This window comes from Tiliqua scincoides, chromosome 12, assembly GCF_035046505.1.
Source record: "Tiliqua scincoides isolate rTilSci1 chromosome 12, rTilSci1.hap2, whole genome shotgun sequence".
Lineage (NCBI taxonomy): Eukaryota > Metazoa > Chordata > Lepidosauria > Squamata > Scincidae > Tiliqua > Tiliqua scincoides.
The window spans coordinates 2,110,061-2,126,135 of record NC_089832.1 but is presented as its reverse complement, the minus strand read 5'-3'; the positions used below and the strand labels follow the sequence as shown (position 1 = coordinate 2,126,135).

The window sequence follows — 16,075 nt, the reverse complement described above, 5'->3', positions numbered from 1 at the left end:
TGGCAGTAATATATTTTTTCCCTCCAAGCTAATTTTGCGTGCACTTTGAAGCAAGGGATTCAGTGTTGTAAATACACTGTGCCATCTTTTAAACCAGGGGTGTCCAAATTTTTTTGGCAGAGGGGCCGCATCATCTCTCTGACACTGTGTTGGGGGCCAGGAAAAAGAATTAATTTACTTTTCAAATTTGACTAAATTTACATAAATGAATATAAGAGATGGAGCTTATATAAATGAAAGTCTTACAATAGCTCAAGGCCTATAAAAGGACTTGCACAAAGCAAGGCTGGCCTTTCCTTTGCTGCCGCTTCTGCATGACATGACAGACATGAAACAACAAGCAGTGGAGGGAGCCTTTGTCCCACAGCTCATGCGAGAGGTCAAACAGTTGCCCTCATGCTGAGAGCAGTTGCATCGGACAAGCAAGGGCTCTGGAGGGCCAGAGGCTCATTGGAGACTGGGAGCTCCCTATGGGCCGGATTGGGAGTCCCCGAGGGCTGCAAATGGCCTCCAGGCTGGGGTTTGGGCATCCTTGTTTTAAACTCTTCTATTGCATAGGAGTGCTACAGTCCAAGACAGAAAGACCATTCCACAGTCTCTTCCACAAAGCAGGTGAGATGTTCTGTGCAATTGGACTCTGCTGGAAGGATCCCCTGAGCCTCAAGGATGTCTGACTAGCTGGCACAGTGCAGTGCTGGGTTCTTCAGCCTCATTTTTTGTGTCATGTAATCCTGCTGCCTCCAGGGGTGGGTGCTTCCTGTGCAACTGGGCAGTTCACTACACTGTCATTCCTGCAGCAGGGGAAAGGCTTCTCCAACCCTGCGTCCTCCTTCCCTAGACTGTGCCTCCTTTTTTGAGGTGGGAGGCCTGGGCTCCTGCATAGCTGCACCTCTCTGCAATCCTGGTTTCCTCCACCTCCACTGGGATGGTCCAGGCAAAGTAGTGCTGTGCGCTTCTTGTGGCAGCACATGCAGAATGATCTCTGCAAGGGCAAGTAGCACCAGAGTGGAACCACTGGATGAAAAGTACTGATGGAGTGGTGAACAGTGATTTGGGAGTCTCCTCCTGTGTGAGCTCATTAGCGGCCTTGGGGAAGTCCTTCCCCTCACCCCTTCCCGCCACAATACGGGCATAGTACGATGGTTCCCAAATTAACTGTGGTCATAGCTCCCTTCTTTGCAGTGGCCTCTTCTTCCTGGTTCTCCCGGACAACACTATCTTGGACCATGTAAGACCTTGTGAGATCTAAGGTGGTGGTACCTGGGAGAGCTGGGGAGGAGGCCACTGGGGACAAACTGTAGTGCCCTTGTGAGTTCGCCGCAGTGACTGAGGGCACTGTGGCACCCAGTTTGGGAACCACTGGCATAGTACCTATTCAGCTTACAGGGAGGTTGAAATACCAAGTAAACAAAATGATGCAAGCCAAGCTCTTTGGCTACACAAAAGTGCCCTACAAATGCTATGTGTGGTTGTGAACTGTTACTATAAAAAAACTCCAGTAAAGATTTCTGCAGCCCCTTTCAGAACATGTTGTTAAGTGACATTAAGTTCCTTTCCACTGAAGTTCATCAGAACTACATTCCTGAAGTCTTGAGTCTGCTGTGATTCCTATCCTGGTGGGGAAGTGAGTGTAGTTGTGCCATTTAGCTCACTGCTCTTCCCCTGTGACCCCTAGGCAGTTTCCCACAGCCTGTGCTCTGTTCATTAGTGAGCTTTCTCAGATAGTTGAGTGCAGAAGGCGGCACACAACCCAGTAACCCTGTTACTGGGCTAGAGCAGTGAAAGTCCAGTCTGCATTTCCATCTTACTGCTCAGTCGGCGCTCACTATTGCCTCTTGTCACTTGCCCATTGAAACCGGAGCTGTGAACAGAAGCACATGCTCTGCTCACTTAGTCTCCAGCTCATATTCTGTTCACTTAGTCTCCAGAAGGTGGCATTACTGATGTTGAGCCTGCATTCTGGGTCTCTTAAAACTTGATATTGTAATTCCCCCCCACCCCATTGCTATCTCATTCTTGTAACCTCAGTGAAACAAAGCAGCACATCTTTCAAAATCTGAAGCTTGCCGCAGGCTACTGAGGACCCAGGCCGCAGCATGTTTTTTCTCGGTGTAAGCTGGAAGTCTGTGTCTTCTACAGTCTGCTGGGTCTTGGTGGTAACATGAAAACATCAACAATGCTCCAGCCACTTGACAGTATGGCCAGACTGCCTTTGTGAAATTGGTCCCTTATTGTTCAGTGTGATGCTTTCAGCAGGAGTGGAAATAGCACATGGTTACATCAAAGCATTCTGAAGTACATCAAGGAAGCAATGCTTTTTTTTTTACAGTTGGCTATGCTTAAAAGGGGTTCTCAGTCACCTGGGTTTCTGGCTAGTGCCCCGCACCCCCCGTGTTCTTTAATCCATTTGCTGAGCACAGTGGTCCTTGAAGAAAATGGTTGCAGGTTTCGAATGCTCTGTGCTTCGTTTCTGTACTACAGCTCTGAGCACCATGATTGAGGTACGGCTTTTAATAAAGAGAAGCTCTGATCCCCTGATAGTGCTTTGCATCTGCTTCTTGATAATTGAGAGAGAGAGAGAATACTTGGGGTCTTTCTGCCTCTGGAGGGATACATCAAGGCTTGCTCTCTCCCATGGAATTTCTTTCCCCGTTGTCTGTTGTGCCTGCACAGCAATTTTTGTTTGCTTAGAAATGCCTCATAGTTCACAGAAGGACCTAATAAAACTGTGGCCTTGGGCTGGATGTTTTTTTGTTGGTATGTTGGTCTGTCTGCTGCATAAATGCACAGCACCCATGTGCTGAGTACTTATTGCACTTATTGGGGATTTTTGTCTGTGTGTCTTTTGTCTGTGTGTCCCCAAACTGTAATGAAGTTCTTAAATGTTCCTGAGAGGACTTCAATGGGTGGAAATGACACAAGTGAAACAGCTGTATGAACATCTCTCAAATGCGCAGGGGGAGAGGAAGGTTGGATGGACCCAAAGGTGACACTGTAGTATTTGCTTGCTTGTTTTCCTTAAAGAACATAGCTGAATAGAACTGGAGGGAGCGTGATTGTGTAGGGTGATATTTAACTTGAAGTTTGGGAACCCGGATGTACCAGGAAAACTGAACAAACACAGGCATTCATTTGCTAAGGTCTTGTATAAGGTCTACAGTGCGTAACTCGAAGCTAATTTAACCCCTCTTGTGTCCTTACAACCTGAATTAACAGTCCCATCTGCAGAAACATAGTTAAATGTAAGCTCTGGTTGTCTCATTTGGGGATACAGATAAATTTTTGTTGGTTCAGATTATTCTCTATTGAACAGGTTTTTGGTTGGAGCTGTGTTAGACCGAAGGGGTAATTCATGACTTCTCAGAGCAAATTTCTTGTTTTAATACTGTCCTCGCAGCAGGCTCTTTGGAAATGTGAGGCAGTGCACATGCATATATGTAGTGACTTGTTTTGGAGTAAATTGTACCAGCTCTAATGGATGTTGCTCTCTACCATGGCAAGAGTTGCTTAGAGCCAGGATGGTGTAGTGCAGGGGTGCTCAATAGGTGGATCGCGATCTACCGGTAGATCGCGAGGCAAAATGAGTAGATCGCGGAGTGCTGACCTCCCCCTTCAGGTGCCTCTGGGAGGAAACGCCGGGAGTAAGGCCCATTGTACTCAATGGGGCTTACTCCCAGTTAAGTGTGGCTAGGATTGCAGCCTCACAGCCTAATCCTAGGCATGTCTACTCAGGAGTAAGTCCTATTATACTCAGTGGGGCTGAAGGTACACCAACATACATTGTACACATAAATGTTATATGTTATGATGGCGCGAACATTGTAAAAAAAACTCTGGTAGATCTCCGGGCCTTGCTGGGTTTCAAAGTAGCTCTCGAGTCAAAAAAGTGTGAGCACCCCTGGACTGTAGTGGTTCAGGAGTTTGACATAAACCTGGCTGACCTTGGGCTTAGCATGAATCTTTCTGGGTGACCTTGGGCTATTCACTCTCTCAGCTTATCTCACAGTGTTGTTGTGAGGATAAAAGTAGGGAGGGAATTGTGTACCCCACCCCAAGTTCCTTGGAAGAAGGGTGGTATAAAACATGTGAAAAATAAATGGCATAAAACCTCAAACATGCTTCTTCTCATCCCTGTTGCTGCCACACCATCATATTGGAAGATGAGAGAATAATGTATAAGATGAGGAGGGGTGGAAATTCCTGATGTCCTAGATTTGCAGAATGTGTGGTGACCCAGAACAGGAAGCACTGTCCACATCTTGTACCTTGGCACTCACCTGATTCTTAAGGTTGCACATGGTTTCATGCTCTTGAGGAGCTTGGCTTTGGCGCTCACTGCATTCTGGTGTTCCCAGTGCAAAAGCAGCTTCTTGTAGCAGGGTTACATGTGTCGAGTGGCACAGCAACGTTAAAGGCAAAGGAGCTTTTTGTTTGAAAATGTGCTTCCAAATTTACAGCCACCTCTTGTTTTACTTTCCCCTTGTGTTCTTGGCAGGCCTGGAAGGGATGGAATTTATTCATGTGGAGATGAGCAAAATTGTAAAGCACTTTTCTGTCATCAAGCACCTGACAGATTGAGCTGTAGTTCATGAAAGCTGAATTGGATTTGTTAGCCTTTTAATGGTGCCCCAAGAGCCAATATATAGAGAGATGGGTTTTCTTTGGTGATAATGAAATAAAAACACACGACACCACTTTTTTGTTTTTGTAAACAAAACCCCAAAATTTGTGAAATCTGTAAAAAACAAATAAATAAAACCCTTCTCTAACAACTCTACATGCATATGGCTGCATCTGCTGACACTATACCACCTATATCACCAACCTAGTACATTTTTAAAGCAACTATAATTATAATTTACACAAATGCAGCCTTGGAATAAAAATGCATAACACTGCTTTCTGCGCTTCTGACATCAAAATGAACGGAAAAAATAAAACCGTTTTCACCCACTTCTAACAATATAACAGTACCACACTGAATGAGAGTAGTTTGCCCCAATCCATACAGTGAGCTTATGGTGGAGTGAGGATTTGAACTTGAGTGCCTTGTGTTATCTATGAAACTGTACTGACTTGGCCTTGTTTTATCAAGAATTCTGGATTCTGTATAGTTCAGAACTAGGTAAAATAGTTGTTTGATTTGTATAATATAGTTTGACCAACTAACTTCTAAGCAACTGGTACAAAATACCTGTCACATTTCTGGGGGTTGCAATATACAGCCAGTCATCTAATAGAACAATTTGGGTGGCTCAGACAAGCGAGTCATACCACATGTTAAAGTGAGGAACTGCAAATGAAACTGCTGAGAGTTCAGTTTCTTCTGGGGAAAACCCTTTGACCTCCTGTTTGCCAAAATGGCAACTGGAGCAAAACTCAGCCTTGGAGTCCCCCCAAGGAGGAGTTTTCTTGGTGTAGCACATTGACTGATCAGTGTGCACTACCCCTTTCCTTTTGGAAAAGAAAGCAGACAGCTGACTGTTCCAGAAGGTATTGGACAGTATATGTTGCCATACTTGCATGGTGTTAATTGTTTCTACCCTAGTGGTGTGCTGAAGGTGAAGATCTCTTTGGAGAGAGGAGCAGAATTGATGGGCTACTTGGGAGCGGCTGCCATCATAACGGGAATATCAGCCAGCTCAAAGAATTAGCAGTTGTTTGATTTACCGTAGGTGAGACTGCTGATTCTCCAAACCAAATAAAGCAGAGAGCCATGTAGCTAGCTGATCAAGCTGCGCAATGGTTTTCTATGCTGCAGGGCTTCCAAGGGTCAGAGCCAACAAGTTGTGAGGAGCTCTAGATACGTTTTGGCAAGGAGGTGTGCTCCTTGCGCCTTTGGTAGCCTGGGGTCTTTCTCCAGTAGCAAGGGGATTGGCTGAATGGCTCTTACGGCGCTTCTGCTGTCTGCGCTGATGCTGGCACCAGTGGGGATTTAAACCTGCAGTTTAAAAATAAATGTACACTGTCCTGGCACTTAGTAGAATTGGCAAGTTCTGTGGTTCCGCCAGCAGCAGATCTTCAGTCTGCTCGTATCAACCAGGTAGTGCTTTAGCTAGAACAGCAGATGACCCTTCAGTCCATGGTAGAGCTGAATGGCATCCTCTTGCTGTGATTTTTAAGGTGGCTCATTAATCTTTGATTAAACTTCTGGAGGAAAAATCCATTACGGGATACAAGCCATGATGTGCATGCACAACCTCCTGATTTTAGAAATGGGTTATGTCAGAATGCCAGATGCAAGGGAGGGCACCAGGATGAGGTCTCGTTATCTGGTGTGCTCCCTGGGGGATTTGGTGGGCCGCTGTGAGATACAGGAAGCTGGACTAGATGGGCCTATGGCCTGATCCAGTGGGGCTGTTCTTATGTTCTTAATCTTGATTTTTTGATGCAAGAAGAGTGCCTGGGATCTGGCAGTGAGGCAACGAAGATTATGTAACATGCACTGTGCAAGTTCAGCCACTGCTGCCTGGCTGCATAATGCTAAGGGTCGGGGAAGTCGGTGGCAGGGTCTCATCTCTTGAGCTGTCTATGCAAATTAGACCAGTCATGCACTGTTGATAGCGCACCTTTGAAGCAGGCACCTCCTTGGCATGTAAATGCCTGGCCGCAGCTCTGTTTGCTACATGCTTCGGTAGATTTTGCTTTTATCGGCAATAAATCTGAGCTGGTCTGATCAGCAAAAGCAGATCCTTGGAGTTCTGCTGGGTTTCGGTTTTCTAAAAAACTTACAGTGAAAAATTAGGGAGGTGCTCATGAAGTCACGTATGGCATGTGGGTGGCTGCCTCCCCATCTCTGAAGTCATAAGCGAGAAATGTACTGGAGTAACATGCCCACAGTAGTAAATGCTGTCTGTTCTGTCCCCCACCCCCTGAATTGCAGAGAAAGGACTTCTGAGCTGCTTTCAAAGGCAACCTGAACTCTGAAAGGATGGACTCCTTACTAGGTGGGCAGCTGTGATGTTTGCTCTACAGCTTGGCTATTGGCCCCTGCCAGCGGCTTTCAGTGCAGTTGAGGGCTTGATAGCCAAATACTTTAAAAGGCACTGCTTAAAGTTTGTGTATGGTCCCCCCCCCCCCCCATATCTGAAAATTGCAGAAATAACCACGATTAAGTAAAAAGCACTCTGGCTGCTGCTGCCTTTTCCCTTCTGTTGAGATGGTTCTCGGAGGAGTCATTCCGCCTTGCTGCCCCAGTGGCAACCTGCCACACTGGGAGAAGCAGGTCTTCAAGTCCATAAAAATCTGCTGTGGAGTCCCCTAGCACGTCCTCCTGTGCCAGGAGACCAGCCTCTTGTGTTTCTCAATAGAAGCTGCTGTGGACACACCTTGGCATCGGTTGAGCCACTCTTTGCTTTGGGGGGGGGGGGGCTTGAACCTTTGCTGTCCAACATGTGCTCCACGCAGAGTTGTCGTCATCATAACATGGAGATGGAATGAATTTCTCTAAGTGTGCTTTTAAAAATGCATGTACACACAAATATGTCCTTGGTAGTTTGCCTGCCCCTGTAGGTCACCACAGAACCGAGGTTGGGGGGGGGGGTTCGGCTGTGCTGGTCACCTGCGTGCCTGGCTGCTTTGTCAGGACTTCAGGCAATTTGTGAGCTCTTGGGGAGTTGGGGGGGGGGTTGCTCTATTTGATTGTTGATCGCGTCCCTGCAAGGACAGTTGTTAGCCGCTCGTTGCTCTCGGCTTCCCTGCTGCAGATGGAAGACAGAGCGCTCTATCCATGTTCCCTACGCGTGTTGTAAAATGCATGAGATTTTTACTTATCTCTCCTGGAGGTCGAGGCTAGGGAAAATGCGAGTGCCTTGAACCTGAAGCTGTCCAGAAGAACATGGCAGGAATCTGCAGAAACATATCCTTGCTCCTGCTTCCTGGCTCTCAGACTATGGATTAGATGGGACTGGCTTTCCCTCCTGCGTCCCCCTTTTTATTTTGTTAGCCTTACCCCCCCCTTTTGCAATAGGCTTCCCCCATAATGGCACTCGTGCCTTGTTTGGCTTGCACAGAGGGGAGGCAGGCGGCTGCGTTTGGTCACTGATCTCTGTCAGCCGTGTGGCCCAAGGCTATGCTGAGATTTCTCTCCCACTTGTATTGTTGCAGCTCAAACGAAGACTGTTCAGAGGATGACAAGTGTATTCTGAGTCGGTACGTGGCTTCTTCCTTTTCATTATGGAACCCATCAGGCTCCCCCCCTTCCTCCTCTCTCTTTCTCTCTCTCTTTTTTTTCCTGCTTCCATTGGTCAGAAATCAGGTTAATAGGTACAGAATGTAGTACGGTGCTGCAGTGTGACTATGAAGGTAGAACAATAGCATTACAGGCTTGGTCTTGGGGGTGGGGGAAAAGAGGTAATCTTTTTATAGACTGGAGCTGCATTGTGTGTCGGCTTGCACAGTGCAGTGTCTCTCTCTCTCTCTCTCTCTTTCTCTCTCTCTTTCCCTCTCGCACATCTACTGCAGTCAACACTTCTTTAACGAGGTGGCACTATTGGTGAGTTGGAGTGAGAGAATCGGCTCCTTGCCGGAGGGGACAACCGGGCTCCGGAGGAGATGCCTCGCAGCCCCTGTCCTCAGATGGGAAGCCTCAGCTTCGGGTTGTCACTGGCCAGCTTCCTGGGCTCATTCCTGGAGGCAGCCAGTGCGGTGCCGGCAGCGTGTGTCTGGAATGGATGTCCCAGTTGGTAGCGTGTTATGGAAACGTTGTTTGCTGTTGTTGTAGTATCGTGGTGGCCAACATGCCATTGAAATGGAAAACGAGTTCTCCTGCTATCTGGAAATTCCCAGTTCCTGTGCTTAAAACATCCAGGTCGTCTCCACTTTCTCCAGCATACATGTAAGTGAGAGAACTGAGGATGCCGAAGGTGGGATTTCTTTTGTCCAATTAACCTTCCCTGCAGTGGGGTTTTCTTTTGTGAGACTTGCATTTTTTCCCTCCCCGCCCCCTTTTTGTGGTGTTGTATTTGCTGATGTGACATTGGTCTCAGAATTTTTTTCATTGTTAAACCTTGCATTTCTGAAGATTATTAAGCCCTTGTTGTTGTTGGTTTTCCACTTCTTCTCCCCATCCTTCCCCCCCCCCCCAGCGATGGATGTTGTGTTGAGTTGTTCCTTTGTTGACAATGCAGAGAAAACTGCAGGTTTGGCCATGTCCATAATTCTCCCAGTACCCACTGTCTAAGTTTGTGTGGCCATCGGTCTGGTAATGCAGATCTCAGATGAGCAAGCCAGAGTGGCTGATCATACAGCTCCTTTTAGATTTCACTGATCCATGTGTGATGCTTACCCTGATGTCATTTCTGTATTATAATGTGTGTGTTTGGCGTTGTGAAATCTTGGGATTTAGTCTTGCTTTGATGGCAATTTTTCATTCAAATAACTGTTCCTCAGTTATTTATTCTGAAATTTTATTCTGGAAATTTTATTCTGGAAAATTTCAGAGCAGCTAAACATTGACCACTGCCATTGTCAGTGCTACTCCGAATGGCTTGGCATTTTCTGTCTTTTCCGACTTGTCTGTGTAGCATTCTCGTAGCTGAGGTCACAGTTTCTGTCCGACATTGGCCACATCACATGTCGTGCCAAAAGCAGATGGAATAAAGAGAAGTGAACTTGGTTCTGGCAGCGCTCCTTAATCCATGAGCCACGATTGGGGCCAGCCTCTGAGGCTGTGGTCATTGTAAGAGACCGCCCTAGTGCAGGCTGCCTCCCTCCAGTATAGTGTGTGGCTCAAATGTGGCAACCTTTGGTTTATTACTGGTTTTGCTGGTAGGCAAATAATCCCTCAACCAAAATTTTATAAAGGAGCACATCTATATATTGCTTGATATATTTTTGTCAATTTTTTCCACACATGCAATAAAAAAAAATAATAATGGCAGTATAACCTGCTACAAACTGCCCCATTTTGAAGGGCTTAGCTCAGAGCACCTGAAATTGCACTACATTGTTTTGTACTGTATTTCTTGATGCTCATAATCAAACTGTAGAGTCGTAGAGCATGGGGTGGGGGGGGGAGAAACTCACCTTTCACACTGAGGCATTTTAAACATGGTTATGTTTTTGGAGAAATCTAGAAGACTTCCGTGTCACCTGGTACTCGTAGATTCAGAAACCTCTCTGAATAAAGTGGCTGCAGGCTCCAGCTGCTGCTTGCACAGGTGTCGCTCTCCAGGGCCAGCAGTGTGTTAAAAATACCTTTGTGTGAGAAGTTGAGCTGGGTGTGTGGCTGGTGCCTGGTCCTGCTTTGTGCGGCAGCACATGAAGTGCGCGCTCCCCAGGAAGTAGGCGGGTTGCAACTGTAACAGCAGAGGAGGTGGTGAAATTGGCTCATGTTCATCAGCGCATCACCCTTGGCTTGTCAAAGGAAGACACCCAAGCATTGTTCTAATATTATATATGAGTTAAATAAAAAAATCTTGTAGAACTGTGCTGTATTTTTGTGCTGTGGCTCCAGGGTGTCTTTTGCAAAACACTTCATAGGTGGGGGTGGCTTTGTGACACTGGAGGCTGTGGTACTTTCAGAGATAAGGATATGCCCGTAAAATGGCTGCTTTATGCCCCCTGGGCCCTTAAGGTACCCAGTTATGATTTGTTGTGATCGTATCAAATTGCCAGCTGAAAGGGCCATATGATTTTATGGACCAGTGCAATGACAGGAGCTGAAAACATCAAGTTCAAGTAACAGCCCAATGCTATGCATGTCTGCTCAGAAGTCCTGTCAGAATCAATGGGGCTTAGTCCCAGGAAAGTGTGGCTAGGATTGGGCTTTAAGTTCTGTAAGAGGAAGTCTCAGAATTATTTTCTTTTGCTATCGAGGGGGTACTGTTGTGACAACCGCAGGTCTGGTGCAGTTTGCCAGTATTGGTGCTGAGGTGCAAGTGGTGGTCCTGGGTATAGATTTGCAGTAGTCGTGGCAGGATTCTGTGTGGAGGCACTGGCTGCCTTGGCTCTTGACCAGAAAAATATGATGAGATTCTGATCCTTCTCACATTTCTACCAGTCTGCGTTTTTTTTTCACTTCCGAAGTTCAGAAATTACAAAAAATGGGAGCACCTACACTTACAGCACTTACCCCCAACGACTTGCAGTGTTCTAGGCTAGGCAAGCAACTTGGCCGCCTCTTCTCTGAAAGGGACTCCCTCTGTTTCCTTCCCCTCTGATGTGCCTTGATGTGAAATGTTGATGTTCAGCGGGGGTGGCTGATCAAGGCCCACAGTTACCTTGACTTTTTGAGGCCAGGTCAAGTCTCCTGTGAAAAGGTTAAGCTGCGTTAGGTTGATAAAAACGTTACAAAGACTGAGAGTGTGTTTGAAATGTCCTTTTGTGTCCAGGTAGTGTTGTTAAAAGGAAAGATTTGTTCCCCCTGCAGCAAACTGAGGGGGTGTCCTGAACAAGTTGGGGCCCTTTAGAGGTCCTAGGTAGTCTTTAATGTGAATAACAAGGGGGGCGTTGCTGGAAACTGCGAGGTGACATGAAGGATGTACGAGCGAAGGTGGCTTGTGTAGGATTGTCACATGTTGTGGGTTTGATGCGAGGGCTGTACTCTTCTCAACAGGACTTTCAAGAAAGAAAATGCATTATCTTTTGGAGGGAGGAGTAAAACGGTTTCAGTCGTTTCTTGCGCTGGTCATAGTGATGTGGATTTGGTGAGTGTTGGGGCAGGCAGACTGCTCAGTGCCATTCAGCTCCCTAGGCCTGGAATTTGCTCCTCTTTCCTAGTTGATGAGTAGAGCTACACTTTTGTTGCTCCTTGATTATAATGGGTACGCTGACCTTGACCCATTGAGGATGGAGGTGCTGCCTGACAACATAGAGTGGTTGGCAAGTAGGCAGGCAGTCTTGTCACAGGGTGTTGGGCATCTTGTCCTGGAGGTGCTGGCAGCCAGACTCCAGTGCTTTCCTCCCAAGAGTACTGACCAGAGAGTGGAGCAGGTTCTGCTGCTCTTGAGCTCCACCAGGGAGTGGGACCAGATCTCTCCACTCCGAACAGGATGCCGCCTGTGTTTTGGACTCTCTGTTGTCATCAGATGCTGCTTCTTGCCTAACCAACGTTATGCTGCAACTCTGCAGCGTTGCAGTATGTCAGAGGAAGCTATCGTCACATTGGAGACATGATGGCTTTCTCTTCAAGCTACAAGAGAAGCATTTTTGTTGGTAAATGCAAATCCTGGCATTGAGTCTTGCATCATGACCATTATAATAGTGTATTCATTTTTATGCTCGTCTGGATTTTGAGATGTTTGTCAACTTGGTCCCCAAAGAAGCCATAATTCAGCACGCTTAAGACCTGTTGTCTTAATAAGATTATTATTAACTTAATAATAAGTTAGTGAAGCATAACCCTTCCCACCTTCCCCCAAACTGGCAGAGATTTTTTCTGGGGTCCCAGCTTGCTGTTCTCCTCCCAGCTAAAATGAGGCCCCTGACTTTGAAAGCGAGCTTGGAAAGATGGAAGGGGATGATCTCAATGGCCAACAACTGTGGTACCTTTTCTCTTACTGTAGCTTTGACCCATAGGTGGTCTGATGCTGAATAATAAGATTTGGCACTTACATGGCACTTTCTAGGTGTGTAAACGCTTCACAATCGTTTCCTTGGGGATGCTCACAACCACTCAGGTCAGAGCGGTTACCCCCATGTTGCATATTGGGTGCTGAGGCTGAAAGGCAGTGGCTTGTCTGAAGCCCCCTGGTGAGATTTGCAACTCACGCTTTTATCCAATGCGCCACACCAGCTCTTGTGTATATCAGCTCACTTGTGGGTTTTCCCTTATTTGATCTCGGCTGTCCTGGTGAGAGATAATTTTGATTTTTGTGCCAGATCAAAATGTGGTGGACTCTAAACCCCTAGCAAATATTTCCAGCTAAATAAATAGCAAATAATTTATTTATTGCTAAATAGCAAAATTTATTGCTAAATAGCAAAATATTTCAGAACGTCTTCTGGCTTGTGGCTTGTTTAGAGGGACCGATCAAAGGAAACTGGTGGTGAAAATAATTTGGACATTTCATAGTGGTGGATATGCAAGTGCTGCACGGATATACTTTTTGTAAAACACCCAAAGGAGGAAGTTGCACATCTCTCACAGTCTGTGTGAGCTCCAGGTGTAGTTCTGGCTCCCACATCTCTCTGAAAAGATGTGGGAAGCATGAAACACAAAATCTGTGCTGGTATTTGAATATCTGTTCTCAAGGCTGCTATAACATGTCCAAAGCCATCCTCTGATCCAAATCTCGAGTGCTCTTATTTGGAAGCAGGGTCTTGTGAAATGAGTAGGGCTGGCTTCCAAGAAGGTGCATGTATGTTTGGGTCTTGCACCTTTTTGACCTTGCCTTTTTGAACTTCTGTGCCTGCTGTTCAAAACTGAAGGGAAGGATAAAAGGGGAACCCTGCAGAATTGATCTGAAGGTCCATCCGGTCCAGCTGTTCCTATTGGGGTGTGTGGTGCTTTAATGTAGAAGCAGACAGGTCCCAGTTTATAGCCTGGTTTTAGACATGGGAGCATTGGGGTAAAGGGGAAGAACTTGGGCTTGGTTACAGTAGAAAATGGGAGCTGGAGGGTTATGTTGGAGTCTGCAGAAAATGTGGTTTCCTAGGAAGTTGGAGGTTGCCAGTGCCTGGAAAGACTATGAAAGAAAGATATGCTGTATCCTGAAAAGAGACCATGCCTGGAAAAACCCTCTATCTCTGCCTTCCCTCTTCCCATTCACTCTTTGTTCCTTGTGGTGTCACTTGGGTCTTGCTGCTTCTCCCTCCCTTGCTTGGTGTTTTTTACTCAAGTACAGATTCACATGAAAAGGCACAGGCTGAGGAGCTGATCTAAGCAGCGGAAGGGCTGGTTCTGCTGGCTGAGTTAACGACATCTTATGTCGGACAGGAAGGCAGGAGGTCTGGTCTAGAGGGTAGAGCCTCCGTTAGCCCCGAAGATAACATCAGAAGGTTGTCAGTTCACCGGCAGCTCCCTGAACTGCTGAGAATGGCGAGACTTTGAAGCAGCTGACAAGCCGAGCTGAGTGATTCCACCTGCTCTTGGTGTGAGCAAGAAGCGTTTTGGCTGCCCTCCGTGTGAGAGATGGAGCTGCTTGCCAGCCTGCGTGGGAGAACTGGAGGCCAGAAGTGAGACCAAACCAGGAAGATCCATCTGAAATGTTGTTGGTTCTTGAAAGAGAGAACCTCTAGGATTGTAAAAATCCCCTTGAGGCTGGGAGCTGCACAAGAGGCCAGGCCATAGAAGAGGGCATGGACATTGACCCTCCGTAGTTAAGCACTCTTCCCCCATAGCTTTCCAACATGGATTGCTCACTTGTCCATTATTTTAATCGCTTGAGGAATGTTTCTGCATATCCCACCACCTGATCTTGTTTGCGTCCAGCTGCGTTTCTGGGCAAAAACGCACATTTGGTCTGACCATCCTCCTTTTAAGATTTTGGGAACTCCTGGGAGCTGGTCACTGTTGGGAAATACATTCTGCACGCCAAGGGGGAAAACTTCGTGAAATCCACAGCACCTTCAAAGCCTCGATCTACCTCCAGACCTGCCTTCTGGATTTACAGTCTCACAATCTCATTGAGTACTTCCCCCTCCTTCTTACGTTGATCTGCTTTGTCTTGGCAGCACTGCTACTGCTGGGCCCTGCTGGAACTCCAGTTTTTGGCACTCGGGTCGGGTGTGCCCATTCTGGAGGCAGTGAAGTGGTGACCCTGGGAGGAGAGAAGGAGAAGGGACCCCCAGCCAGCCAAATAGCTGTCCTCACTTTTCCTGTGACAAGGTTAAAAGAACAGAGTGCTGATTGGTTGACTCGGAGGCAGGAGCTGTGCTGTAATTGCTGCTCGCGGGGCTTCGCACAGGCAGCATTTCCTGGCTGGGATTGTGAGTCATCCTCATTTTCCAAGGAGAGAACAGCAAATGCCCAGTTAAGCCACTTTTCTTCGGAAATGCTGATTTGAGCTTTTCCCACTTAATCTTGTTGGCCTCCCTTCTATCTCATCCAGGCGCTCCACAGAAGCCTTGGCGTTTGCCAGTTCCATTTAGACAGGCTATCAATTTTTTTCATCTTTAAGAACTATAGTCAGTCATCGATAGAATTGCATCATGGTTCTTCATTTGTTCGTTTGTTTTTTAATTTTAATTTTTTTGGCTCCTGGGAAGGTCTTGGCTGTAGTATAGTTGAGCAGTGTGCATGTCTCTGCCTCTTTCCTATCGTGATTTTGCCTACCTCAGTCATGCAGTATGAAACTAGAAATCAGATCAGCCTTTTTATCTTAATTAAGCAACTTGCAGTCTGACCGGCAAACTTGCTGCACCAGCAAACAGATGTTTACAGTGCACCAACTGCTGTGTTGCAAGTCTTGAAGCTGTGCTTGTGTTGCACACAGATGTTCCTGTACGCCTCTGTCTTGTGGGGGGGGGGGGTTTGCCAGCTTTATCTTGAGCTTTATCTGGCGTTCCCTTAACAGGAAAGTACTGAAAAGAACTATGTGCACACGGAGAGGAGTGTGTAGGCATATGACTCACTTCAACAAACCGCAGTTTGTACTGGGATCATTACAGGTGATCTGGGTCACAAGCATTTGTGGCTTTAAAGCAGGGGTGTCCAAACCTTGGCCCTGGGACCACTTGCGGACCTCAAGGATTCCAATCCAGCCCTCAGGGAGCCCACAGTCTCCAATGAGCCTCTGGCCCTCAGGAGACTGGCTGGAGCCCATGCTGTCCTGATGCAACTGCTCCAGCATGACTGCCAACTGTTTGACCTCTTGCGTGAGCTGTAGGATGAGGGCTCCCTCCACTGCTTGCTGTTTCACATCTGTGATGTAGCAGCAGCAGCAGCAGCAGCAGCAAAGAACAGGCTGGCCTTGCTTTGTGCAAGGCCTTCCATAGGCCTTGAGCTATTGAAGACCTTCATTCATTCATATAAGTTCCATCTCTAATATATTCATTTATGTAAATTTACTCAAATTTGAAATGTAAATTCTTTTTACCTGGCCCCCGACACAGTGTCAGAGAGATGATGTGGCCCTCCTGCCAAAAAGTTTGGACACCCCTGCTTCAAATGGATGGGTGGGTTGTTTTTTTC

At 46.8% G+C, this 16,075-nt stretch overlaps 1 protein-coding gene across 7 annotated transcripts in view; it reads left to right on the top strand.

Moving 5' to 3' along the window:
• KLHL13 (kelch like family member 13) overlaps positions 1-16,075 on the top strand; it is a 64,467-nt gene that overhangs the window by 21,360 nt on the left and 27,032 nt on the right. Inside the window, exons 1-2 of one of the 7 annotated variants that reach the window (XM_066639949.1) lie at positions 8,072-8,151; positions 8,723-8,836. The exons of 5 other annotated variants lie outside the window; for them this stretch is intronic. In XM_066639949.1, the coding sequence (XP_066496046.1) occupies positions 8,072-8,151; positions 8,723-8,836 (194 nt within the window). Of the gene's footprint in view, positions 1-8,071; positions 8,152-8,722; positions 8,837-16,075 lie in introns of those variants that run through there. One more of the 7 variants, XM_066639953.1, reaches the window with a different exon arrangement.